At 46.4% G+C, this 27,139-nt stretch overlaps 1 protein-coding gene across 1 annotated transcript in view; it reads left to right on the plus strand.

Annotated features, from left to right (window-relative positions):
- The first annotated feature begins 9,938 nt into the window (after positions 1 to 9,938).
- FERMT1 (FERM domain containing kindlin 1) overlaps positions 9,939 to 27,139 on the plus strand; it is a 33,357-nt gene continuing 16,156 nt past the window's right edge. Inside the window, exons 1-7 of the mRNA XM_006136010.5 lie at positions 9,939 to 10,071; positions 15,737 to 15,910; positions 20,290 to 20,523; positions 20,815 to 20,961; positions 22,535 to 22,748; positions 24,086 to 24,188; positions 26,465 to 26,572. Coding sequence (XP_006136072.2) covers positions 15,760 to 15,910; positions 20,290 to 20,523; positions 20,815 to 20,961; positions 22,535 to 22,748; positions 24,086 to 24,188; positions 26,465 to 26,572 — 957 coding nt within the window. The 5' untranslated portion in view covers positions 9,939 to 10,071; positions 15,737 to 15,759. The remainder of the gene's footprint in view (positions 10,072 to 15,736; positions 15,911 to 20,289; positions 20,524 to 20,814; positions 20,962 to 22,534; positions 22,749 to 24,085; positions 24,189 to 26,464; positions 26,573 to 27,139) is intronic.

A 27,139-nucleotide genomic window follows, 5' to 3' on the forward strand; every position in this document is an offset into this window, starting at 1 on the left:
GTATCAGAATCCAAAGACTTTCAAACTCATCCAATCAATCACTTACCTTTGGTGCATTTCCTCTTTAGACCTCAAATCCCAAGAGACTAGGGATGTAAAATCCCATTTAATTAAGTTACGTGTAATTAGTTATATTAATTACATTACATTTAACTGGTTCATCAATTAAGCAGAATCCCACAGGCGGTGCTACCGGCTGCCAGCCCCCTGGGGCTCCTGACTCCACAGTGCTGCCAGCTCCCAGCCCTGTGGGGCTGCTGACTCCTGGCCCACAGCGCAGTGGGCTTGCTGAGGATGGAGCAGCCCTGCACCTACAGCAGGACACAGGCGGGGTGAAGCAGGAAGCCAGCTAAACAACCAGTGGGGTCCTTGGATGATCGAGACACTAAAGGAGCACTCAAAGATGATAAAGTCATTGCGGAGAAGCTAATTGAATTCTTTGCTTCAGTCTCCATGGCTGAGGATATTGGGGAGATTCCCAAACCTGAGCCTTTCTTTTTAGGTGACAAATCGGAGGAATTGTCCCAGATTGAGCTGTCATTAGAGGAGCTTTTGGAACAAATTGAGAAGCTTAACAGTAACAAGTCACTGGGACCAGATGGCATTCACCCAAGAGTTCTGAAAGGACTCAAATGGGAAATTGTGGAACTATGAACTGTGGTTTGTAACCTATCCTTTAAATCAGCTTCTGTACCTAATGACTGGATGCCAATAATGTGATACCAATATTTCAAAAGGGCTCTAGAGGTGATTCTGACTATTATAGATCAGTAAGTCTAACGTCAGTACCGAGCAAATCAGTTGAAACTATAGAAAAGAATAAAATTGTTAGACACACAGATGAACGTAATTTGTTGAGGGAAAGTCAACAGGGTTTCTCTAAAGGGAAATCATGCCTTACAATCTACTAGAGTTCTTTGAGGGGGTCAACAAACATGTGGATAAGGGGGATCCAGTAGATATAGTGTACTTAGATTTCCAGAAAGCCTTTGACAAGGTCCCTCACCAAAGGCTCTTAAGTAAAGTAAGTCGTCATGGGATAAGAGGGAAGGTTCTTTCATGGATTGATAACTGAGTAAAGGACAGGAAACAAAAGGTAGGAATAAATGGTAATTTTTCAGAATGCAGCAAGGTAACAAGCGGTGTCCCCCATGGGTCTGTCCTGGGACCAATCCTTTTCAACTTATATATAAATGATCTAGAGAAAGGGATAAACAGTGAGGTGGCAAAATTTGCAGATGATACCAAACTGCTCAAGATAGTTAAGACCAAAGCAGACTGTGAAGAGCTTCAAAAAGATCTCACCAAACTAAGTGATTAGGCAACAAAATGGCAAATGAAATTAATGTTGATAAATGTAAAGTAATGCACATTGGAAAAAATAATCCCAACTATACATACAACATGATGGGGACTAATTTAGCTACAACTACTCAAGAGCAAGATCTTGGAGTCATTGAGGATAGTTGTTGGAAAACATCCACGCAGTGTTTAGCAGCAGTCAAAAAAGCAAATAGAATGTTAGGAATCATTTTAAAAAAAGATAGAGAATAAGACAGAGAATATCTCATTGCCTCTGTACAAAACCATCTTGAATACTGTGCACAGATGCCATCGCTTAATCTCAAAAAAGATAAATTGACATTGGAAAAGGTTCAGAGAAGGGCAACAACAATGATGAGGGGTTTGGAATGGGTCCCATATGAAGAGAGATTAAAAAGACTTGGATTTTTCATCTTAGAAAGGAGGAGACTAAGGGGATATGATAGAGATCGATAAAATCATGACTGGTGTAGAAAAAGTGAATAAGGAAAAGTTATTTACTTAGTCCCACAATATAAGAACTAGGGGTCACCAAATGAAATTAATAGGCAGTGGGTTTAAAACAAACAAAAGGAAGTTTTTCCTTCCTTTAGAGCCCAGTCAACCTGTGGAACTCCTTGCCAGAGGATGTGGTGAAGGCTAGGACTTTAACAGGGTTCAAAAAAGAGCTAGATAGATTCATGGAGGTTAGGTCCATCAATGACTGTTAGCCATGATGGGTAGAAATGGTGTCCCTAGCTTCTGTTTGTCTGGTAATGGGTGACAGAAGAGGGATCACGCGAGGATTAGCTGTTACATTCCCTCACTCTGGGGCCTCCGTATTGGCCACTATCGGCAGACAGGATACTGAACTAGATGGACCTTCGGTCTGACCCAGAATGGCCATTCCTGTGTTCTTATGCTCTAGTTACTCGTTCACCTCCCTACAAGAGACCAGTGGGGCTAAGGCCTCCTTTTATGGGAGACTATTCCACAGCCTAAGAACTCAAACACAGGGTACAATCCCTGCACATTTTATATTTCCATTTTCCTCCTGGCATCCCATTATTCCTTCTTGTTCTCATCCCCAACTCCAGCCTTGGTGACAATGTCTTTGTACAGAAGATCCGAGCAAGGGTACAATCCCCCCAAGAGCTCAAATATCCCTGCAGAGAATAAGGAAGTCACCAGTCTACCCCTAAGTCTCACCAACTCAGCATGCTGGAACGCCACACAAACAGTCTTCATGATCTTCACTCAATAAGTTGGTCACAAAAAGACATGGCTTTTCTTAAGCTAACCGGCCCCTCCTTTCCCACAAAGACCATTTAGGGAGCTACAGGATCAGAGGGACACTCCTGTGGAGGGAGAGGACACAGCAGTGGAAAAGAGAGGCTTCTAAATCTATTCCTGCAAGGTCAAGTCTGTTTCTTCCATCCCTGCCGACCATTAGGGTTTCTTTGCTTTCCCCAGAGGTATGATAAAGGGAGACCTTTATGCCTAACATGAAGAGGCCTTTCTGCATTTTAAGCGCTGTATAGTTATGGATATAGACGGTGGCTATTACACTAAATATGCCCATTTCAGAATTTCCAGTGCCGTTCCAATTTCCCCAATAGCTAGAGGGCATGAGATGGGAATTGACTCCGCAGAAATGGAAAGCCGGCTAACGGCACGTGAAAATGAGAACATCAGACAGGCAGGTGCCAAGAGTGAAGTCTGATTTCACTCCCCTCTGTCCACTTGGGCTGTGTCTAGACTACATGCCTCTGTTGTCAGAGGCATGTAGATTAGACACATAGGCAAAGGCAAATGAAGCCGCGATTTAAATGATCGCGGCTTCATTTACATTTACATGGCTGCCGCGCTGAGCCGACAAACAGCTGATTAGCTGTTTGTCGGCTCAGCGCGCTAGTCTGGACGCTCCCCTGCCGACATCAAAGCCCTTTGTCGGCAGCCCCGTTATTCCTCGTGGGATGAGGTTTACCGGGGCTGCTGACAAAGGGATTTGATGTCGGCAGGGGAGCGTCCAGACTAGCGCGCTGAGCGGACAAACAGCTGATCAGCTGTTTGTCGGCTCAGCGCGGCAGCCATGTAAATGTAAATGAAGCCGCGATCATTTAAATCGCGGCTTCATTTGCCTTTGCCTATGTGTCTAATCTACATGCCTCTGACAACAGAGGCATGTAGTCTAGACACAGCCTTGGTGAACATGAATTTGAGATACGATGTGCCCCTGTGCCCTCCGCCGTGGGAGCAGCCACACTGCAGTAGCCACCAGAAGAGGGAAGAAACTATTTAGTGGGAGCGGGTGGTGGCCTGGAACATCAGCTGCACTTTGCAGAGGCAGGACCTTAGCCCCATCAGTGGCGGGGAACTCCTCAGAAACTGCACCTGAGCACGTACAAAGAATGTCGCAGGTGTTAGAGATGCCAAAGATTTTGAAGATCACCCAAACTATCCTGTGGTTGATGTAAAACTCTGATCTTTGAGGGATTTCAAACCTAATTCTAACATTCCAAGAGAAGGACACTTCTATATCCCCATGGACCTCAAACTCTGGATGCTATTCTATAGATTGCTTTTTTGTATTCCTTTTCCTCACTACATCCAGAATAGTTTACTGCCCCTGTATAAAACTATGGTACGCCCACATCTTGAATACTGTGTACAGATGTGGTCTCCTCACCTCAAAAAATATATTTTGGCCTTAGAAAGGGTTCAGAAAAGGGCAACTAAAATGAGTAGGGGTTTGGAACGGGTCCCATATGAGGAGAGGTTAAAGCGACTGGGACTTTTCAGTTTAGAAAAGAGGAGACTGAGGGGGGATAGGATAGAGGTCTATAAAATCATGAGTGGTGTGGAGAGGGCCGATAAAGAAAAGTTATTTATTAGTTCCCTAAATAGAAGAACTAGAGGACACAAATTAAATTAATGGGTAGCAGGTTTAAAACTAATAAAAGAAAGTTCTTCTTCACACAGCATATAGTCAACCTGTGGAACTCCTTGCCAGAGGAGGCTGTGAAGGCTAGGACTATAATAGAGTTTAAAGAGAAGCTAGATAATTTCATGGAGGTTAGGTCCATAAAAGGCTATTAGCCAGGGGATAAAATGTTGACCTTAGCCTCTGTCTGTCAGAGGCTGGAGAGGATGTCAGGAGACAAATCGCTTGATCATTGTCTTCGGTCCACCCTCTCTGGGGCATCTGGTGCTGGCCACTGTTGGCAGACAGGCTACTGGGCTAGATGGACCTTTGGTCTGACCCAGTATGGCCGTTATTATGTTCTTATGTTCTTATCCCATTATTCTTGGTTATAACTTCTCAGCCCCAGCCTACGATATTGCTCTACAGCCTTGGTGAGAACACGCAGGGCGTCCTTCCCTCTAGGTCACCTGCTTACCATGAAAACGTCAGGGAGCGGTAATTCAGTGCAAGCAAGGCAGCAATATCACCAGAACCCAGTTACTACAGAAGGGTCATGATGGGTCTCAAACTAATCAGCTGACCCAGCCACTCCTTTCTCAGAAGAACAGAATCAGAGGAACCCCTTGTAGGAGGTGGATGCAGCAGTGGGAAAGAGACGCATCAAAATCCACTACAAAAATGGTAAATTCTATCTCTTTTTCATCCCATCAGGCTTTCTTCCATCCCATCAGGCTATCAGCTATGGGACATGTTTACAACAACGGGCCTCTGTTAAAGCCAGCTAGGGTTCCAATATCATTATCTTCACCATAGCACACACAGGTCATGCTGCTAGCAATGGCCTACGCTAACTCAAGCCACTGCAGGGGCATACTTTACCGACCACATCGAAGTAACCATTGCTCCACTGTGCAGCTTGTGATCCAGCAAGGTGCATTTCCTGCCACCAATGCCCACTCATTTGTGGAGTCATTCCACTGATTTCTGGTCACAATTCAGAGGGTTTTTTCACCAAGAGAAGGACAATCTCATGCAGTCCCTGCATGGAGCATTCCCCACTTTGTACGTTCCTTTTGCACATCTGTGGCAAATCCCATTGCTCAGGTCCCTCCCAAAAGCAGCTGTCATCTGGAGGTAGCAAGAATTCTCTTTCATGAAAAAGTTCAAGGTTTGGCCATTTGGTTCCATTCCAGTGTGAAACAAAATCACTGCTGCTTTGCAGACATTTTCTTGGGAAAGGAGCAAGAACAGTCAAAAATCCAGCAATTAAAGGGTATTAGAGACCCAGGTTCAAATCCCTGCTTTGCCTAATTTGGAGCAGAGCCGGGAACCTGGGTTTCCCACGGGTCTGTTACCCATGGAAAGAGCAGTGCTCTGAATTCTCCATCAATCTGAAGAAGTGGGCTTTGCCCACAAAAGCTCCTGATACTACAGTAGACTTCTGATAATCCGGAACCTATGGGACCTAGGTAGTGCCGGATTATCAGATATGCCGGACTATGAGGTGGTACTATAAAATAGTTATATATATACTGTATACATTATATACTGTATACAAAGTGTTCCTAGCCCTTTTTATTGTACATAGTGTATACAGTATACTGTAATGTTTTAGGTTTTTTAAGCCTTTTTTACCCTTTTTGCTCAGTTCAGCTGCTGCCGCTGTTACCTTGTGACTCATTTTTTGCCGAAGCTCACTCACTAGGCTCTTGCCATTTTGATGCCAGACTATCAGGAGTGCTGGATTATTGGATGCCAGACTATTGGAGTTTTACTGTGTATATATATATATTTTCTTAGTCTCTAAGGTGCCACAGGGCTACTCATTTATGAATCACTGTGATCTACCTGGTGGATGCCATGCTCACTTGCTCTCTTTCTAGTACCAATTTCCTGCACTGAATCAGGAGGATCCCTTCAGAAAAAACAATTCTCTGTAATCCACAGGTGAGGGAGTGGAAAATGTTGTGACTGACAGACCAGTGACAGCTCAAACCAAGTTCCCTAGGCCTCACTGAACATTGATCAATGCAGAGCTGGAAATCAGCCTGGCTCCCAAGTCTGTTAATATTGTTATACGACACGGTAGGTGATTAAGAACGTGTTTAATGTTTACACTTGAAATGCTTGTAGGATGCTGCCGTGGGCACTGATTTCACATGTAACATCTGCTCCCTGCAGTATGAACTGAAGTTAGATTGAGTGTTTGCATTGTAAATCTCTGTAACTGAGTAACTGGCCAAACAGGAAAGAAGCATTAATTAGTGTGGCGGGCTAGTCCTCCTCACAGCAAGCCACAGGGGCGATTGTGAAACCTCACAGGACAATGACTTTGTTGATTGCCCCGTCACACACACCCATGAAAAGGAGACAGGTGCTGACACTCAAATCAGTTTGAACTCTAAGGGAAGGGAATACAAACCCCTCTCCAGAAAGAACTCTTAACACCTGCTGCCTGGAATGTGGAGAGGGCAATATTTCTAAGCATAAAGCAAAAGCAAAGGACTCCCAGGCTGCCTGGCTTGGGTGAGCTCTAGAGAACAGAAAACTTGCATACTGCAGCAACTTCTCTTACTTTTTCGGACCTACAACTGTAAATCATCTGTGTGCGAGTTTACCTGCTTTCACCCTGTAAATACATTTATTTCTTTTTCTTACGCTGTGTCTATACTACCAAAAACTCAACTATGCAAGGTCGAGAATAGCGTTACACTTCGTGAAACCAGGAGTAACTAACATTGATTTCAGCAGCCCTTAATGTCAATGCAACAGGCTTGATAGTGTGGATGCATCATTTAGAAAACTGACTTTACGCCGCTAAATTTGATCTAAACTCCTAGGCTATGTCTACACTCGCGGCTTCTTGTGTGAGTAATATGCAAATGAGGCTAAGCATGGAATATCGCCAAGCCTCATTTGCGTACCTAATGAGCCACCATTTTTTTCAGAAGAGGCTCTTGCACAAGAAGGAGAGTCTACACTGCCCCCTCTTGTGCAAGAAAAACCCTCTTGCGCAACGCCGTTACACCTATTACTTTTCAGGAAGAACGGCATTGCGCAAGAGGGTTTTTCTTGCGCAAGAAGGGGCAGTGTAGACGCTCCTTCTTGTGCAAGAGCCTCTTCTGAAAAAAATGGTGGCTCATTGGGTATGCAAATGAGGCTCAGCAATATTCCATGCTTAGCCTCACTTGCATATTACTTGCGCAAGAAGCCACGAGTGTAAACATAGCCCTGGTGTAGATCAGGCCTAGGTTAATAAATCTGTAATCAGTTTATTACAGGATTGTCTACAAGTGCTGTCTATGGTGAGCGATCCAAGGTACAACTGACCTGAAGTATGTGACTGATCCTTGGAGACCGAATGGTGGTGTGATTTTTGGTGGATGCGATCGTCTACCACAAAGGCAAGCTTGCCCAGGTGGTAGGATGTATCAGAGTACCCAACTCTCCCATCTACTTCCCTTACTCCTCATAACCCAGTGGAGTACTAGAGTCAACAGAAGTGCAATCAGGGCTCAATTTAGAGCAGTCCTGGGCAAAATACGGCCGACCACCACTCAGAAAAGCATCTGTGCTGCTGTTTCTCTTTAAAAACTCTGAGCCCGGAGAGGAGGGGCGAAGGCTTCAGGCATAACTCTTGCCCCCAGCACAATCCCATTGGCTGGCTTCTGGCCAGAAACTGGCCAATGGAAGCTGCCTGCTTGATAACATGCTTGCAGTATTGTCCACCCATGTTAGTTCTGCTTGGGGTGAGAGGGGGAAGTGTGAGGCATCACGCAAAAGCACACATGGGCAGACAGGATGTCATGTGACAATGTGTGTGTATGTGGCCAGATGTCACTTGAATTTTCATACCCAAAGAACTGGCCTGACTTCAGGCCGACCAGGATCTGTGTTTCTGTCAAGGCCCTGTGTAGTGAAAAGGCTGCTCCTTCAGGAAAAGTCTCCCAAATTTAGAAACACTGAGTCCCTGCCCATCCGGGAAAATCACCACATTTCTCTGAGGGAGTGACACCAGGATAAATGTGAATTAGTACCCTGAGGAGCCTTATAAAACAGAAGGCCGCAAGGCTAGAAAGAAATGGGGGACCAGAGGGACCCTTCTTACTTACTTGTTCTTTCATTTCTGGGCCACTGTCCTCCTTGTTCCTCCATGGCCTGCTGGGGCGACGAAGGTCACACCAGACGGCGACTTGCAGCAGAAGTTGGAAACTACCTGGTTGTTGGGGTGCGGTGACCAACAGTAGCAGCCGGTGACAACATTCGGATACTTTCCGCAGTGGCTGGAAATCCCCATCCTCTGTTACCTCTGCCCAGGGAGAATGACAGCTATTCTTTGTCTAGGGCTGCCCTGGCATCCTAAGCGAAGTTTCAGAAGACTCTGGACTCTGCCAGAAAATCTAGTCTCATCCGTCATATCTGATGAAGTGGGTCTTACCCATGAAAGCTTATGATCCTCTATACACTTTTTGTAAGTCTCTAAGGTACCACAGGGCTCATTTTTAAAGTTACAAACTAACATGGCTACCCCTATTGAGACTTCTCATCGGTATGTTTGTGGCTCGCTCTTCTCTGAACGAATACACCAGAACCCAAAAGTGCAGCGGGCCAAACTGCTGTCAGTAAACACCAGGGGAACGGAGCTGAATTTTCCCAGAACCGTGAGAAAAAGTACATGGGGAGGAGAATCCAAGGAGCAAAGAGCTGCTTTTGAAAAGCTCAGCTCCTCGCCCTATTACAGACTTCAGTTCAGGTTGGATTCAGATCCACAAAGGTATAGAACACTAGAACTGGAAGGGACCTCCAGAGGCCATCAAGTCCAGCCCCCTGCCCTCACAGCAGGACCAAGCATCATTTAGATCAGGGGTAGGGAATCTAAGACCTGAGGGAGGGATGCAGCCCCCAGCTTGCCCGAATCTGACTCCCGAGGCTCAGGGCTCCTCCCAGAGCTGGTGCTCCAGCCCTCCTGCATTCCCCCTGTGGGACTGTAGCACATGGTCTACTAGCTTCCCCCCACCCCTAGATCTGGTTTGTGTGGGGAGTCTTTCTCCTCCCCAGTGGGGGCCACATCCGTGACTTTTGGGTGGGCTTTATTTGGGGGGGGTTGGGAGGGCTTTATTTGGGGGTTTGGGTGGGGTTTATTTGGGGGTTTTTGGGTGGGGTTTATTTGGGGGGGTTGGGTGGGCTTTATTTGGGGGTTTTTGGGTGGGCTTTATTTGGGGGTTTTTGGGTGGGCTTTATTTGGGGGTTTTTGGCGCTTCTCAATTGTGTGTGGCCCCTGACTGATTTCTCTGTGGGTCTGCAGCCCCCAGCCCCTCGAAAAGGTTCCCCACCCCGGAGTCAGACCATCCCTGACAGGCATCTGTCCAACCTGCTCTTGAATATCTCCAGGGATGGAGAGTTCACAACCCCCCTGGCAGGCAGGAAGTTTCCCCCCCATGTCCAAGGCATGTCAGTGCCTTGAAGCCAACGAGCCGGGCACCTACATACCTTTGAAGACCGTAGCCCGCCCGGGGCCTCAGTTTCCCCACCCCAGCCCTGCGCCGCCTCGCGGGGGGGCTCCACGCAAGCCTGGGTGGGCTGTAGGGCGGGATAGTTTTTCCTCACGCGTGGGGGGGGGGGGAGGGGCTGCAGCCCCACACAGCCTGCCCTCTTGCTGGCTTGCCCCGACCTGCCCGCGCCCTGCTGCCAGACGGGGCGGGGAGCAGAGCGAACGCCACTCCCCGGGCTCGCCGCAGTAGCCCCGGGGGCCCCGCCGCCGCGTAAGGCAGCGCGCCGCCCCCTCGCGGTTCTTTGCACCACGGGCTGGTGGAGGGAGCCGCCGCGGGTCTGGGACAGAGCAGGTGAGCGCGAGCGGGCGGCTGGGTCCCTTCCCCACCCCTGCAGCCCCCTGGCCGCCTCCCCTTGCTCCCTCTGGCAGGAGAGACCCCCGCTGGCTGCTCCATGCTGCCGCTGCGAGTCCTCGGTTTGCAGCTGCTGGGTGGGGGTGTGTTGTGTCTCTCACCTGCGGCAGCTGGTTGTGGGGGAGACGGGTTCATTGGAGGGGATGGGCTTGGAAAGAGTTAATGGGTCCCTTTGGGAAATGAGCTCTGGCTAGCTAAGGAGAGAGCAGGCTGTGGAAGTCCTGGGGAGCTTTCTGGAGCTACACTTGGCTGGCTCCTCGAGATTTTTGGCGTGTAAAAACCCGCTCGGAGCAAAGAAGAATGGTTCCAAGTTCATGCTGAAATGACAGAGGGAGAGGGAGGGATTGGAGGAGGAATGTGGGGCAGCCAGATTTTCTGACTTTATCCACTGATTTAAATCAAGAAATAGCCCGGCCTCCTGCACTGTCTCACTGTCATTCCTGGGTATTCCAGGAGTTTTTGCATTGCTGATCCTGCACTGCTGGGGTTGTAGGAGCATGCTGGGTCCTACGGGCTTTGTGTGATGTTCAAAAGCTTCTATCTGAGTGCTTTGATTTCCTAACACAGCTGACATGTTTTTTAAATAAGTGCTATAAATATTGGTGTCCCTTCTTAAATGCCAGGGCGAAAGGTTCTTCAGAAATGCCTAAGGTAGATAGAGTTCATTTTGTTGTTAGTATTTTTATTTTAGTGTGTGTATATCTATATCAGGGCTACTCAACTTTGGAAGCCTTGGCAGCCATAGTGTTACTGGTAGCACATGCCAACTTAAGGGTGGTTGCATATCTATGCAAATAGCTTCCTTCACACTGATGGGCCTGAATACAAAGATTAAGTCAAGATTACACAACGCACAGGCCCTGTTTAAAGTCAGTTGCGCTGATATTAATAAAATGCAATATTGACCCGATTTCCACCCAAATGACAGCACTTTTAGTGAGCAATGACAGTCCAGGAATTTAACTACTAAAACGCATCTCAACAGAAGACCATTTATATTGACTACAGTTTTGTTTTGGCTCCCACCCATGGGCCACGTGTTGAGCCCCACGTAAATCCAAACCGCACCGCAGGCCACATGCATCCCATGGGCTGTGCGTTGAGTAGTCCTGATCTATATCTATGCATCGGTCTGATCATTTTAAACGAAGGAAAAATCGCTTTTTCAGTTAGCAGGAAAAGAAACAAAATTCCATTGGCTTTAGTGAAAACAGATCTGGGCCTCATGGCTGTTGGTTGACTCTAAAATTAAGAATGGAACACTCAGGCTAAGATTTATTATCTGTCCCGGTGTGTGTTTTCTAAATGTGGCAGGAATATGTTTGCCAGCAATTAAATGTCTATTTTGTTGTTGCTATGGCACTATTTAAAAAGATAGATTTAATCAATTTGATACATTCATTCACCTATAAGCCCAGAAGGCACCATTTTAGATCGTCTGACCTCCTGTGTGACACAAGCTGTAAAATTTCATCCAACTGCCCTCCCCTGAGCCCAGTACTTGTGTGACTTAATGATATCTTCCAGAAAAGCATCCAGTCTTGATGTGAAGATGTCAAGAGATAGAGAATCCACCTTTTCTGTTGGTAGTTTCAATTTGTCTGGTTTTAACTTCTGGACACTGGTACCTAATATGCCTTTCTCTGCTAAGTACTCTATTAGTTTGTTTTTATTATCAGAAACAAAACCTGGCTTGAAAAGAAAATATTGAATAGAGGCTTCAGAGAAAATTAAGGTGCCTGTCATGGTTACAGAGCTAGTTACACCTCTCTCCTCTACCTGGTCTCTCTGAGTGTGCCCTACGGTCATGCCTCTCCACGGTGACGTCATGGGATTCTCCCTTTGTTAAACCATGCCTGAGGCTGCAATATTCTGTGTATCAACCATGCCTTTCCAGCAGGTTGGGCTGAGTTCAGCAGATGCAGTCCTATCGGGGATCTGTGAATAGAGTGATGAAGTTACCACCTTAAATCAAAGCATTGTGTGATTTTTTTTTTACAATAATAATAAAGCACGCTGTAAAGGGGAAAGTTTTTTTGACGTGCAGAGACTTTCTGCAGGAAGGCCTACCTTCTCCAGCTATCCCCAGCAGATGCCTGTGTGGGAGAGAGAGATTGAGCAGTTGCCTTCCTAACTTGAGGAAGAAACACTTTTAGCATTCTTGGGTCCCTCGGTGGGCTTTGGGGCCCTGCTGTCCAAATGCATTGCTACACTCAGCAGCAGGTTGAACCATTCTCCTAAGGGCCGGCAGCTTTCCCCTTGCCTTGTAACAACCCTGTGCGTGCACCGAGGTGTCCTCTCAAGTCATTGTTTAGCCTTCCTGTTTAACCGAGTTGTCAGAAAGTAAACATCCCACTGTTCATAGCGGCCATCCCAATAGCCAGTTCATATACATCAATCTTAAATTATTACAGAGCTAACCCAGGAGGCTGCTGGTTCAACTCCCAGTGGATCCCACTGTGGGCTTTGTGTTTGGGATGGGGGTGAGTAATCCTGAAACCCTACCCACCTCATTGATTGACCCTTGCTTCCCTCAGTTTTGCTCTGCCTTCCTCTCGGGTAGGTGGGGCTTATTTGGTTGGTTCACCCTCAGGCCAAATCTACGCTAGGCTTGGCTTAAGGTATGCAACTCCAGCTAGGTAGAATACGTAGCTGGAGTCGGCTTACCTTAAGCTAAGCTGGGTGGTGTCCCCACAGCGGGAGGCCGATTGGAGCAAATGCTACCATTAGCTTCCCTTACGCCTCGCAAAAGGAGGAATACTAGACATCGGCAGGGGGCACCCTCTGAGTTTGAGTTAGTGGTTCTTAACTAGACTCACTAAATCGAACTCTGGAAGAGCGATCGTGGCAGTGGTAATCTTTCATGTAGTGAAGACAGGTCTTCAGAGACTAATGGAATCTGAGTGGGAAGCTGGGGGAGGATGCCATTCCCCCTGGCAGACTGCGTTACCTAGTAGTGGAATATCACGTGAGAGGTTGTGGGATCGTTGCCCGTATTCTCCATCTTGCTGCTCCTCAGCACAAATGCTTTATTTGAATTTCTCTTGCTTGTGTTACATTGGAGGTGAGGCTGGAGGAACGAATCACAGAACTATAGAACTGGAAGAGACCTTGAGAGTTCACCTTGTCCATCCATCCCCCACATGCCAAAGCAGGACTGAAGGACCCTTTGACCTTAAAATTGATCAATCATAAGGTTAAATGTCCTCAGTCATTGACACGGGTGCCCCTGCACATCCTCTTTTTGGGCTTGAGTCTAACAGGTCACCTTGGTCTTTAGGTGACCTGTGCTAGCTGCAGGAGGGAGGTGCTGGGATGCCAGTGCCAAACATCCTGGCTTAATCTGACCAAATGGGATATAAAGATTTTTTGATTTGGACATCATGGCAATGAAGGGGGCAAAAAAAAATTATTTTCGCCTCTTCTGCAGACCTGGCAGATTCTCCACTCATGAGCAGTCACTAGTCTGCTGTATTGGACCCAGTCTTGGGATCCTACATGCTTCCAAATACATGGGCTATATTTACACTTGCAGCTTCTTGCGCAAGTACGGCCGTTCTTGCGCAAGAATCTGCAGAGCGTCCACACTTCCCGCCTGCTCTTGCGCAAGTAAATTTACAGTACGGCGTGGTAAGAGGGGGCTCCTTGTGCAAGAGCTACGCTCTTTTTTGACAGGTGTAAGCCCTCTTGTGCAGGAGCTCTTGCACAAGAGGGCAGTGTGGACACTCAGCAGGGATTTCTTGCGCAAGAAAGCCCTATGGCTAAATGGCCAACAGAGCTTTCTTGCGCAAGAGAGCATCCACACTGCCATGGGTGCTCTTGCGCAAAAGCACAACTCACACATGGCAGTGTGGACGTTTTCTTGCGCATGAGTTCTTGCACAAGACACTTGCGCAAGATGTTCTTGCACAAGAAGCCGCAAGTGTAGACGTAGCCATGAAGTCTGAGCTGCGTCCAGACACTGTCTCTAATCCTTACCTCTTCGGCGTGTTCTGTCTCTGAGGGACGTAGGCCCCCACACCAGTTCTGAAACTGCCCCAAGTCTCATGCACTTTCTCCACAGACCTTTAGCTTCATGGGTACTCCAGTAGATAGTTTAACTCTTTGTGACACACAGCAGGAAGCCCAAAGTCTTCACTCAGGCTTTGCCAAGAACTTCTTAAACATATGCATCTTACTCCTAAATGGCACATGAGATTTGCAGACCTATGGAAAAACAATAAACAACTGAACGTGGGTTTCTTCCCTCAGAGTCCTCTCTGCTTTCAAGAGTCCTGCTCCCAAGACAGTCACTGTCCTTCTTGCCTCCACTCCTCTTCCTCGGTCTCTTTGTTCTGGTGATAGTCTTCCTGTTGGAAAGCCTGTCCTTTGAAAAGTGGAGCCTGACACCTTTTCCTGCTTCCCTTCTCATGTTGGGAGAGTTTTCATTCCCTTCCTCCCCCTTTCAATGGCAGAGGTTTGCTAAAAGTTAGTGGCTTTACCTGGCACCCTTATGGAGGTATTTGGGTAATGCTATGTGGTTGCAGATGGCCCTGTTTCAGATTTTCAGAAATAGAAGCTATTGAACATCACAAACAATAAACAGAGTAGCTGCGTCTACACTGGCAAGTTTTTCCGCAAAAGCAACTGCTTTTGCGCAAAAACTTGCCAGCTGTCTACACTGGCCACTTGATTTTGCGCAAAAGCACTGACGTTCTACTGTCTGAAATCAGTGCTTCTTGCGCAAATGCTTTGAAGTTCCCGTTCGGGCAAAAGCCCTTTTCCAGAAATGTTTTTGTGCAAGAGGGCCAGTGTAGACAGCTAAAAACTGTTTTGCGCAAAAAAGCCCTGATGGCGAAAATGGCAATCGGGGCTTTCTTGTGCAAAACCGCGTCTAGATTGGCATGGACTCTTTTCCGCAAATGTTTTTAATGGAAAAACTTTTCCGTTAAAAGCATTTGCGGAAAATCATGCCAGTCTAGACGGAGCCAGTGCGTGAAATCAAATGGCATTCATGTGTCTACATAGAGAATAGTGATAGAGATGTAGCCGTGTCAGTCTGGTCTAGCTGAAACAAAAGACAGAACTATGTAGCACTATAAAGACTAACAAGATGGTTATTAGGTGATGAGCTTTCGTGGGCCAGACCCACTTCTTCAGATCAGTACCACTTATTGATCTGAGGAAGTGGGTCTGGCCCACGAAAGCTCATCACCTAATAAACCATCTTGTTAGTCTTTAAAGTGCTACATAGTTCTGTCTTATGTGTCTACATAGGCAGTGTGAGTGAAACTTCACAGCCTACAACCAGAACGTCTGTCAAGTCACGATCAGTGGGTTTGCTTCAGGGCGTCGGAAGCTTGCTTGAACAGAGCTGGGTTTTGCTGGTCCAAACTCCCCCTGTTGTGAAGAAGTATCTCCTGACTTTGAGGCTAAAATCATTCAAATCCAGTTGGAGCCGATTCGGGAGGAGATAAATGCTCATGACTCTGCTTAATTTCAGCCATTCCCCTCTCTGAGCTATTGCCCACTTCAGGGCCTTAATTCAGACTATTTCTTGAATGTTGGTTTTTAAATGCATAGTGTTTTGATCAGCGGTTGATTTATAATGTCTTTTCTGCTGTAGAACTCGCAGCAGAAGTGGCTGACATGACTTCCTCAAACGAATATGGATCCAGTTCCTGGGAGCTCATTGTCACAGTCGATCATCAGTATGAAGAAGAGCAAAAGGAATTTACACTTCGGGTCTCGGGAGACCTGCATGTTGGTGGAGTGATGCTTAAATTAGTAGAACAAATCAGTGAGTAGAGAGAGAGAGTTAAATTGCTTGCGGTTATGGAAATTACGTGTTTAGATTCTCCCCCACCAGCCCTTCCTTCCTTGACAAGGCAGACATAATGTTCAAGAGGAAATAAAGGGCAGCAAGGTGAAGTAACTTGCTGTCTGTCCCACAGAACGTCAGTGGCAGAGGCAAGAACAGAATCCAGATTTCCTGAGTCTCAATCCAGTTTCCCCTCCGCTGGAGTAAGTGCCTCCCAAAATAATTATCCCAGGGCCCTGATCTTGCAGTTAAATCCATTCAAGGCAGGAAGGAGCATCCGGATACAACTGTACCTGGAAAAAAAATTGACTCTAAATGTCATTGTCTCTGGACTTCACATAAGGCAGATACTTCCTCCCCACACGCCCCATGAGTGTGATTTTCTTTCTTTCCCAGGGTGCTGTGCTTCAGAGCTAGCAGCCTTTGGTTACCTTCTTACTGACTGCTGAGCAGGGACTGTCTATACTACTCAGGTGTGAATGCAGTGAGGTACGCATTCCTAGGTATTCCACTTCACTCTTTACACTTAGAAAAGCTGGAAAGTAAAGCACTGGGTGCAGAAGAGGTGTTATCTGGCCACCCCATTCATTATTCTGACTTCTCCGTCTTGCTTTTATGACTACCGCATGCAACTGAAGTGTTAGCTGCCTTCTCTGCTCAACCTGCCCAGTCCAGGGCATGGGCTGTCATGCCCAGATGATTAACTTTCTGTACCTCCTCTGTGACTTGTAATTCCAGGCAAGCCTCTTGTACCACCGGCTTACAGTGCTGTGGCTGTTCCGCTGTAGCACTTGTGGTGAAGATGTTGTAAGCCAATGATAGAGAACTCTTCTGTCAGCTTAGCTACTCTCTCTTGTTGGAGAAATGTCCTTGGGAGATGCTTCCCTGCTGGCATATTGTTGCCTACACCAGCACTTAGGTTGGTAAAACAGCGTCATGTAGGAGGTATGGATTGTTCGCACCCCCACACAGTATGGTTGCATCGAAGTAATCCTGTAGTGTAGACCAGGGCTAGTGCCATCCCAGCTGAGTCAGATTCTTCTGGCAAGCAACTGACACAACAATGCCAAAGAATTCTCACACACTTACACACACCCTGGCATTTCACCATCAAACACACTTCCAAGAGGTTTGTTTCTTTTCCAGAATATCTTTATATAGCGGAACATTTTAACCTACCTGGTCACTGAGTCATGGATTTAAAAGTAGCCATTCTTCTACAAAGGAATTTCCCCCAACCAATTACAGAGAGAAACTGCAGAACTGGAACTCATCTACAAATTTGACACTGTTATCCTGGGCTTGAATAAAGATAGTAACTGGCTAACGCACTGCAAAGGCATTTTCCTGTGCCTTTGACATCTGCATTTCCAAATCAAAAGCTATGAAAGGGACCCATTCAGCCCATTTAATTAGTTTCATTTACATGGTCCTACAATTGATAGGTGCTTCTTTTGCTGTTATATATAGCCTGGATTCTGTTATTTCTACTCCAACTCCTCTGATGAACTGGGTCTTGCCCACAAAAGCTCATGATTCTGTATATTTTTGTTAGTCTCTAAGGCCTGGTCTACACTACATGGGAAGGTTGAAGTAAGATATGCAACTCCAGCTATGTAAATTACTGTAGCTGGAGTTGATGTATCTGAATCCCTGTCCACACAGCAGGAGGTCAACAGAAGCAAACGCTCCCATCGGCTTCCCTTACTCCTTGCAAGGAATAGGAGTCCCAGTGCCCATGGGGATGCCCTTTGAGTTCAATCTAGCAAGTCTATGCTACATCCGCTAAATCAAACCCCAAAAGATTGACTGCAGCAGCGTCTATCTTCTGTGTAGTGTAGACGTGCTCTAAGGAGTCACAGGATGACTCGTTATTGAAGAGAAGTCACTGCATTCATTTGTAATAGCTGAAAGAGCAACCACATCCTCTTCAGCCTTGAGCTGCTGATGGAGAAGCTAGGGTAATTTCAGAACTCAAGCTAAAATAATAGGGTCACCAGGTCCTTTCCCTTCACTCCACCCCTTTCCGGCTTAGCTGAACACGGACATCTATTTGTGATATGTAATAAAAAGAAATCAACCATGTGAACTACATGTTTAGCAACAGGCCCTATATTAAGTGAGTCTGTCCTCTTGAAATGTTATAACATTGTGGAAGCAAATGAATTTGCTTTGTTCAATATATATTTAATTTTTGTTTGAAATTAAGAGGTGCTTCTTAGTTTAAGGCCAGAAGGATCTAGATCTAGTCTGACTGCCGATGTAAAACAGACCATTATATTTCGTCCAATTACCCTGATTCCAGTGCAAACAATGAGATCTGTCAAAAGCATATTTTCCAAAAAGGCGTCCTGTCTTTGTTTGAAGACCTCCAGAGATGGAGAATTCACCATTTCCCATGGCACTTTGCTTCTGATGATCCTCACTGTTTCTAATTGGAATTAGTCTTGCTTTAGTTTCAAATCTCTTTGCAGAGTGGACCTAAATGTTTAACATATAGCTGTATATATTTTGCTATCTCTCCTGGTTAATGCAATTTGGCAGTATCTTACAATCATATTTTTTAGTGATACACAATTGATAGCTCTGCACCACTTACCCTAGCAATACAGCTGGTCAGGAAATGCTTCTCTCCTCTCCTACCCTTTGCCCCAAGAAAACAAACCAAACAAAGAAGTCACATTCATGAACACTTTTCTACACAATTTTTTATCAAAAAGGCAGAAATTGGGTTTTTTAAGTTTTGGCAGCTGAAAACCATTTTTTTAAATGATTTGTTTTTTGGGCAACCAAACCCTGAAAAATGTCAGCCAGTTGGGCAAAATTTTTCAGTAAACCTAAAAACTTTTGCCTGAACAATAGAAACATTTCAGGTTCTGGTTCCTAAAAACTGAAACATTTCTGTGTTTTGGGCTTCTAGGAGTGGCGCTGGCCCCGGGCATGCAGCGCATGGGCTGTTCCGGCCCCGGTCGCGCGGCGTATGGGTGGCCTCACCCCTGGGCGCGTGGCACAGGAGCGGCAGCAGCCCCGGGTGCATGGCTTATGGGCATGCGGCACAGGACCAGCGCCGGCTCCAGGAGTGCGGTGCATGGGTGGTCCCACCCCCGGGCGCCCGGCAGCCCCGAAAGGTTGGGGACCACTGCTGTAGTCCCTAACCTGTTAGCATCTCAGGCTTCTCTCTCAGGGTGTGTACGCTGCAGCCTTGCACTGAGTGCCCGTCTCCTGCCTGAGGGTGCACGCTGGCGCCTCGAGAGGCATCTGAATGCCTATTTCCTGCTTAAGTCCCAGAGCTGTTCTTAAACTGGGAGAGAGGTATTCAGGAGTCCAGTCTGGTAGGCGGCCTCTGAGCGTACCTCCCAGGCCCCTCAGGCTGAGTTCACACAAAACAGCTGGGGCTGGAGAACAAGGAGGAGGAGTTCCCTGTAGTCAATTGGGTGCTCACTGCAGGTTGTGGGAGACTCCTAGTTCAAGTCCTTCCCTGCCAAGATCTCTTCTCCTTCTTGGGTGTGCACTAGCCTGCAGAATTAACATAAGAATGGCCATACTGGGTCAGACCAAAGATCCATCTAGCCCAGTATCCTGTCTGCCAGCAGAGGCCAAGGCCAGATGCCCTCAGAGGGAGTGAACACAACAGGTAATCCTCACATGATCCCTCGCTTGTCATCCATTCCCAGTCCAAACAGAGGCTAGGGACACCATTCCTACCTATCCTGGCTAATAGCCATTGATGGACCGAACCTCCATGAATTTATCCCGTTCCTTTTTGAACCCTGTGAAAGTCGTGGTCTTCACAACCTCCTCTGGCAAGGAGTTCCAAAGGTTGACTGTGCACTGCATGAAAAAAAAGTCCTTTTGTTTGTTTTAAACCTGCCACCCTGTTTTAAACCTGCTACCCTCTTTTTCTGCCCCAATTATTATTTAATTACAGGTTGGATCTCCCTCTTCCAGCACTCTTGGGACCTGACCCGTCTCAAACAAGAGATTTTGCTGGACCAAGGACGGTCCCCTGCTGCTGGCCTCTCAGCCTGCTGCTCCTCCTGGCCGCCACACTCTGATGAGGATCCCGGCTCTTGGAGTCTCCAGCCACTGGCCTGCTGAAGCCCACATGGTTGGGGATTCCCAGACTGGGGTTTCCCAGCAGCTGCTGGAAAAAGGCCAGGCTCTTTGGTCCCACAACACCCATGGTCCTACAGGAGCATAGATGTTGCTGGACTGGAGAGTCCAGACTTGAGAGGTTGAACCTGTCTTAAAGTGGAACAGGTTGAGTGAATCCTACACTAGAGTAGCCCACTGGTTAAAAGCTTTACTGTTCGTTACTAATCACGTACTTTGCGTGTCCTTATTTTGTATTTCCCCAGAAATCTCACGGGATTGGTCAAACTATGCTCTTTGGTGGGAGCAAAAGAAGTGCTGGCTTCTAAAGACCCATTGGACGCTGGATAAATGCGGGGTGCAGGCAGATGCCAAGCTGCTCTTTACAACACAGCACAAGATGCTGCGCCTCCGCTTGCCAAACATGAAGACCGTGCGGCTGAAGGTCAGCTTCTCCTCGGTGGTGTTCAAGGCTGTCAGTGAGATCTGCAAAGCCCTCAGTAAGTGATGCTTCATCTCTGATTGCAGCTGTATTTCAGCACTTCCACGAGCCTCCTGGTGGGATCCTACCAAGTTCAATGAGACTCCTCATGTTTGAATTTGGGAAGAGATTTTCCTCCCAGTCCGTGGAGCTGTGTGGTAGGATACAGCACAACAGCTGGGGTTGGAGAACAAGTAGGAGGAGTTCCCTGTAGTCGATTGGAATTCTAAGTGACATTCCCATATATGGTCTGTATTAGCCACTAGCGTGTAAGTTTCCATAGCCTGAATATCACCACTTATCGTTGTAGATATTAGACGGTCAGAAGAACTCTCTCTGTTGAAACAGTCGGAAGATACTTTGAAAAAGAAAAAGAAAAAAGACAAGAATAACAAAGAACCAGTCATAGAAGACATTTTAAATCTGTACAACTCCCCAGTGATTTCAGGATCACCAGGTAAAAAAAACCTCCATCCCTAGAAGTTTTTAAGTCCCGGCTTGACAAAGCCCTTGCTGGGATGATTGAGTTGGGTTGGTCCTGCTTTGGGCAGGGGGTTGGATTCGATGACTTCCTGAGGTCTCTTCCTGCCCTAGGATTCTATGAATCCAGATGACTTTATTTTCAGACCACGGAGAGGGACAAGTTCTTAAAGCTCATCTGAAGAAGTGGGTTTGCCCAACAAAAGCTCATGATCCTAGGTATACATTTTTGTTAGTCTCTAAGGTGGCACAGACTGCTCATTGTTTTTAAAGTTACAGACTAACATGGCTGCCCTCTGAGTTCTTCATTTTGTGCAACTAACACAGAGAGAGACACAGGGGTGCAGGGAAGCAGAAGTCAAAGGGACACTTGGCTTGAAATCTAGCCACATTTTAAACAACTATCTGAAAGTAGGTTCAGGTCCTAGCCCAACCCTAGAGCCTCTATGCCAGTGTTTATGGTTTCACAATCATTTTCCTATTTAAAAAAAAATCTGTCCCGGTGCTTGTAAAAGACCCACGCAAACATAAAGGCTGCGTCTAGACTGGCAAGTTTTTCCGCCAAAGCAGCTGTTTTTGCAGAAAAACTTGCCAGCTGTCTACACTGGCCACTTGAATTTCCGCAAGAACACTGATGATCTCATGTAAGATTGTCAGTGTTGTTGCAGAAATACTGTGCTGCTCCCGTTCAGGAAAAAGCCCTCTTGCGCGAATGCTTTTGCGCAAGAGGGCCAGTGTAGACAACGCGGTATTGTTTTGCGCAAAAAAGCCCCGATCGCGAAAATGGCGATCGGGGCTTTCTTGCGCAAAACCGCGTCTAGATTGTCATGGCCGCTTTTCTGCAAAAAGTGCTTTTGCGGAAAAGCATCCGTGCCAATCTAGACGCTCTTTTCTGCAAATGCTTTTAACGGAAAAACTTTTCCATTAAAAGCATTTGCGGAAAATCATGCCAGTCTAGACATAGCCAAAGGGTAACGGAGGAAGGGCCCGGCTCTACAAACAGTATATGCTGCTGCTGCTGCTGCTGCTGCTGCATTGGCCATGTGAGCCCAGCGGTGGAACGGTCAGTGGTTCTGAACAGGCTACAAGGGAGAGAATGGAACTGCCGATGGATAACCCTTTGTACCTCGCCAAAGCTGACTGGAATTTTATGGGACAACAAAACCGTGCTTCTCAACCCTGAGGCTATTTCCCTTGGCACATAGCTAAGGCCTGCTTCAGAGGTGGGAGGGTGTTCTCCGAGAAAAGGTTTAGAAACCTGTATAACAGAAAGTATCCGCAGGCTAAAACTCGCGGTCACTGCCAGCTCCCCTTGTAAGAGGGGTGAGCGGTGCTGGCCCACAGACCAGATCCGGTTCCCCAAGGTGAGCCTCTGGCAGGTCACTGCTGCCATATTTACCTGCATCTCTGCAAGTACCAGTGATTGCAGCTCCTGGAAGAACGGGTAAATATAGTGGCGGCAGCCCACCAAGGAGCTAATCCTGGTGAACCACCACTGTTTTATTGCCCACCCCACCTTGCAATAATACGTGATTGTTTTTAACTTGCAGCAAGTCCTGGTTTATATAGTAAAACCATGACTCCCATGTATGATCCTGTTAACGGAACACCAGTCTCTTCGACGGTCACGTGGCTCAGGGACAGCCCTCTGGCTGCACCCAACTGCAGCATCCTTGCCTTCAGCCATCCCAACTATTCTCCGGAAACACTGGCTGAAATGTACCAGCCTCGGACCTTAGCTGACAAAGCCAAACGTAACGCAGGGTAAGGATGCGTCTCTTCAGCACGGGAACTTGCTTAGCAGCATCGGCACTAATCCAGCCTTTTAAGAAATGCAACACAGGAAACATTGCTCTTGTGCTTAGCTGTGAGATTTCTTAAGGAAAGCTAGTTCTCATCTCATAAATGCTTTGTTGATTCTCTTACGCTTTTTCTACCTGACCAGGGCTCCCCAGTGGTGTAGGGCTGGGGTTCCTTGGTTTCCAGAGAGTGCTGGAATTGAGAGGTTGAACATGTAATTAGACACGTCTGTGGATGTTGAGTAGCTGGAGTTATAATAGCAAACACTAAAATAATAAGTAAGAGGTTTGGAAAGGGTAGGAATCTTCATACTTCAGGGCTTAAACAACATCTCACTAATAGGGTCAGAAGGAAACTTCTCTGGGATGGCAGATTACCTACTGCAGGGTTTCTTGTACCTTTTTCTGAAGCAGCTGGTTTTAGCCACTGTTGGAGAAGAGCATAGTGTACTAGGTGGACATGAGGTCTGATCCAGCCTGCTAGTTTGTGTGTTTCTGCATATAAATCTACAAATTGTTCTTATCAGACTATTGTAACTTGAACAATATAATTCACTGTTTTTCTTCTCTTTTTTTCCTCTCCACCCTCCCCGCCACCTTCCCTTATTTATTCTTGAATCTGGACTTTTAGTATTCCAGTCATCTGAAGAAGTAGGTTGCACCAATTAAAGCTCATGATGCCGGCTGCATGTTTTGTTAGTCTTTAAGGTGCTGCTAGACTATTGGTTGTTTATAAATCTACTGTATATTTTAAAGGGTTTGTCTGTCTGATCAAGAACTCCTCCTAAACCGTAAGAGCTAGGACCACCAAATTCAGTATGCAGCTTCCTCTGATATCTTAAAGCAACGTAAAGGTTTGGTTGTGCCAGGAAAATTGGAAGTGCCTGCAATGAGATTGTTTCTCACAGGACTAAACAGAAAAGAGACAGACTCACCAAAGAAAGTACAGTTGTCACAATTGACATAACTGAGCGAATGTTGAAGAGACTGAACCAAGATGAGCCAGAAAAATAGGATGAGTCTGCAATAGGATGGCTTCTCAATAAACCTTAGAGGAAAGAGATAAAACAGAGAAATTTTGGAGTAGCTCTGTTTTGGCCGTACCGGGCAATGCTGAATAAATGGGCTAGCACTTTAATAAATGAACGCCTATGCAAAAACGCAGCATGCTTGAGTTATGTGAATTTTGTCTGTGCTTGTAGGAGCCATAACTGATTATCCATTCCAGCGTTACTCTGTAGCTTCATGTATGGTGGGGGTTTTTTTTGGCACAGTTGTCTTGGACTTTGTTTTTTTTTCCAGCTGGCTGGATTCATCGCGATCGCTTATGGAACAAGGTGTCCAGGAAGACGATCAGCTTCTCTTGCGCTTTAAGTACTACTCTTTCTTTGATCTGAATCCAAAAGTAAGAACCTCTCCACACCTGGTGGCTGTTGTTTCTCTTTCTTTGCTTGCATTTGTGTCCCGGGGCTGCACAAGCCCCTTGGAGTGGGGTGGGACGGCGGGGTCCGTGGGCTCGGAAGTCACACAATCAGGGAATTTTGCTCCTTGCAGATCCGTCAACTAAGAGTTCGCCCTGAGTGTGTGATCCCCATGGGGCTGTTGGCACATCCTGGTCTGCTCCCCTCTCCAAAGGCCTGCTCCTGCTCCATAGTGGAATGGCTCCCATTGGATTTTCTGGGAGTTGGGTGGCATCCAGAGGCCAGAAGCATGGGAGAGGCCAGAGCTGTGTCTCCAGGATTGTGCTCCTCCAAGTACATTCTTGTAATGTATTGGGATTGTCACTGGAGGTCCTGTTTCCTCATCCCTTCCTCCCTGCATGGCAGAGGAGCTGTAACCCAGACGACTATTCCTCTCCATGCTCCCTTTCCGGATCTCCAAAACTGATCCCCTGCCTCCTCTGGGAGACACTAAAGATTCCAGCCCCTCAGCACCAACTCACCAAGGCGACTGAACTCATCCAGGACGTGTGCAGCACTCTGTGAACAGGGAATCATACCACGCTGTGTTGCCCCAACCGGGGTCTGGGCCATTGAGGTGGAAGCACCGAGATATGGCCCAAAGATATGTTTAACTCTAAAGGCCTGGGCCAAACGCCACCAAAAGAAATAATCAGGCATTCCAAAGAGCTAGTAGGTTTCCTGCATTTTTCTCAACTTGAACAACAAGAGTAATTAGAGTAACATTTGGCAAAGCCCTTAGAGGCCCAGTTCTCGTTTTCAAAGGGACTTCAGGCCAGATGTGGTCGTCTCATCTCAAAAAAGATACATTGGCATTGGAAAAAGTTCAGAAGAGGACAACAAAATATGAAGAGAGATTACAAAAAGACTGGGATGTTTCAGCTTAGAAAAGAGGAGACTAAGAGGGGTGTGATAGAGGTCTATACAATCATGACTGGTGTGGGAAAAGTGAATACAGAAAAGTTATTTACTTGTTCCCATAAGACAAGAACTAGAGATCACCAAATGAAATTAATAGTTAGCAGGTTTAAAACAAACAAAAGGAAGTTTTTCTTCATACAACATATGGTCAACCTGTGGAACTCCTTGCCAGAGGATGTTGTGAAGGCCAGGAGCTTAACAGGGTTCAAAAAAGAGCTAGATCAATTCATGGAGGTTAGCTCCATCAGTGACTATTAGCCAGGATGGGCAGGAATGGTGACCTTAGCCACTGTCAGAGGCTGGGAATGGGTGACATGGGAGGGATCACTTGATTATTATCTGTTCTATTCATTCCCTCTGGGGCACCTGGCATTGGCCAGTGTTGGCAGACAGGATAGTGGGCTAGATGGACCTTTGGTCTGACCTAGTGTGGCCATTCTTATGTTAGATTTTTTTAAAGCTATTTTGGTATTGAACACCCATTGAAATTCCCCTGGGAACTTCAGTCCCATTGCTTTTAATGGGACTCTTAAATGCCAAGGTCACGTTTGAAACTGGAATTTAGGCTCCTAAAGTTACGTAAGTGCTTTGATAAGCGTACCCCTTAGGGATGTGAATGGGTAAGCAGTTAGCGGTAAGCCTCACCTGTACCGGGTGATGCTTACTGGTTCCGGTTAGCTGGTGGTCTGGAGCAGATCTGGCCCAGCCGGAACAGCCCTCGTCCGTGGCACAGCAGTGTGCTGTGGGCAGGGGCACTCCAGCCTCGCCAGGACATGGGAGGTAGGAAGGGCATTCCAGCCCGCCACTCCCTGTTTAGGCAGGTAACTAGTTAAACATAATGTTTAACCAGTTAACAGATAAAATGGGATTTTACATTCCTCGTACCCCTTAGTTCTTTGCATTTCCATTGATAGTGACTTACACAAAGACTACAGTAAGTTGAGTTCTGGAGTGTGGTTTTTTTTTAAAAAAAAACATCAATTAATTAGGGCCAGATCCTTAGCTGGTGTAAGCCAGCAAAGTTCCCATTGTAAATTGTAACTCTACCAGCTGAGAATCTTGCCCTTTGGTTTTTGGTTGTTTGCCATTTGTGAATGAATTGTTTCCCTTCAAGCGCTTTAGATAAATAACAATGTGCTTTCTAGTCCAATTAAAACATGTTGGGTGAATTCCTGGCCTCACTGAATTCGACAGGAAGTTTGCCCTTGGCTTCAATGGAGCTGGAAATGTATCCACTACCTTCTCCAGTCAAGGAGTTCCTATGTGAATTAATGCAACATTTTATCTTCTCTGCTTACAGTATGATGCAGTGCGAATAAACCAGCTCTATGAGCAAGCCCGCTGGGCTATCCTATTGGAAGAAATCGATTGCACAGAGGAAGAAATGTTGATCTTCGCTGCATTGCAGGCATGTACTTGATCCTGGTTGCAAAACCGGTTTTCTCAAGAGGGGCAGACACAAGCTAGGGCAGGAATATAATGGCTAATTCATCTGCTTGAGTAGTTGTTTGTAGTTCTGCTTAGTGTGGCTGCAGGGGTTGATTGATTTGGGTTCTGTAAAATGTTTTATGATCAGATTAAAACAATGTACATGTAATGCATAGGCCTTATGTATCCATTTATGAACAATTTGTAAAGCAACTATTGTCACATTGAATCAGAGCTATCTTTTTTCCATTTCAGAAAGCCTTTCTACTTCAGTATCAGCTGCCTAGAGAGAAGCCTTTAAAAATGGCTTCATTCAGATGGAGATTTTAGACAGGAGCTGCTTTGTTTCCTAGCTGTCAAATCCCACTTTTATCCCCTGAGGGTTTCTACAATGCAGTTATAGTTTGACAATATCAAAATCTTCAGCACACTGAAAACTGAAAATGTGGGCAAAGCAATAAAGTAAAACTGAATTAAAACAGTAAATGGCACAAGGAATAGCATTGTGGTCATAACACTACTAGGTTCTGGCCCATGACTGAGACTA

This window comes from Pelodiscus sinensis, chromosome 3, assembly GCF_052426305.1.
Source record: "Pelodiscus sinensis isolate ZL-2025 chromosome 3, ASM5242630v1, whole genome shotgun sequence".
Taxonomy (NCBI): domain Eukaryota; kingdom Metazoa; phylum Chordata; order Testudines; family Trionychidae; genus Pelodiscus; species Pelodiscus sinensis.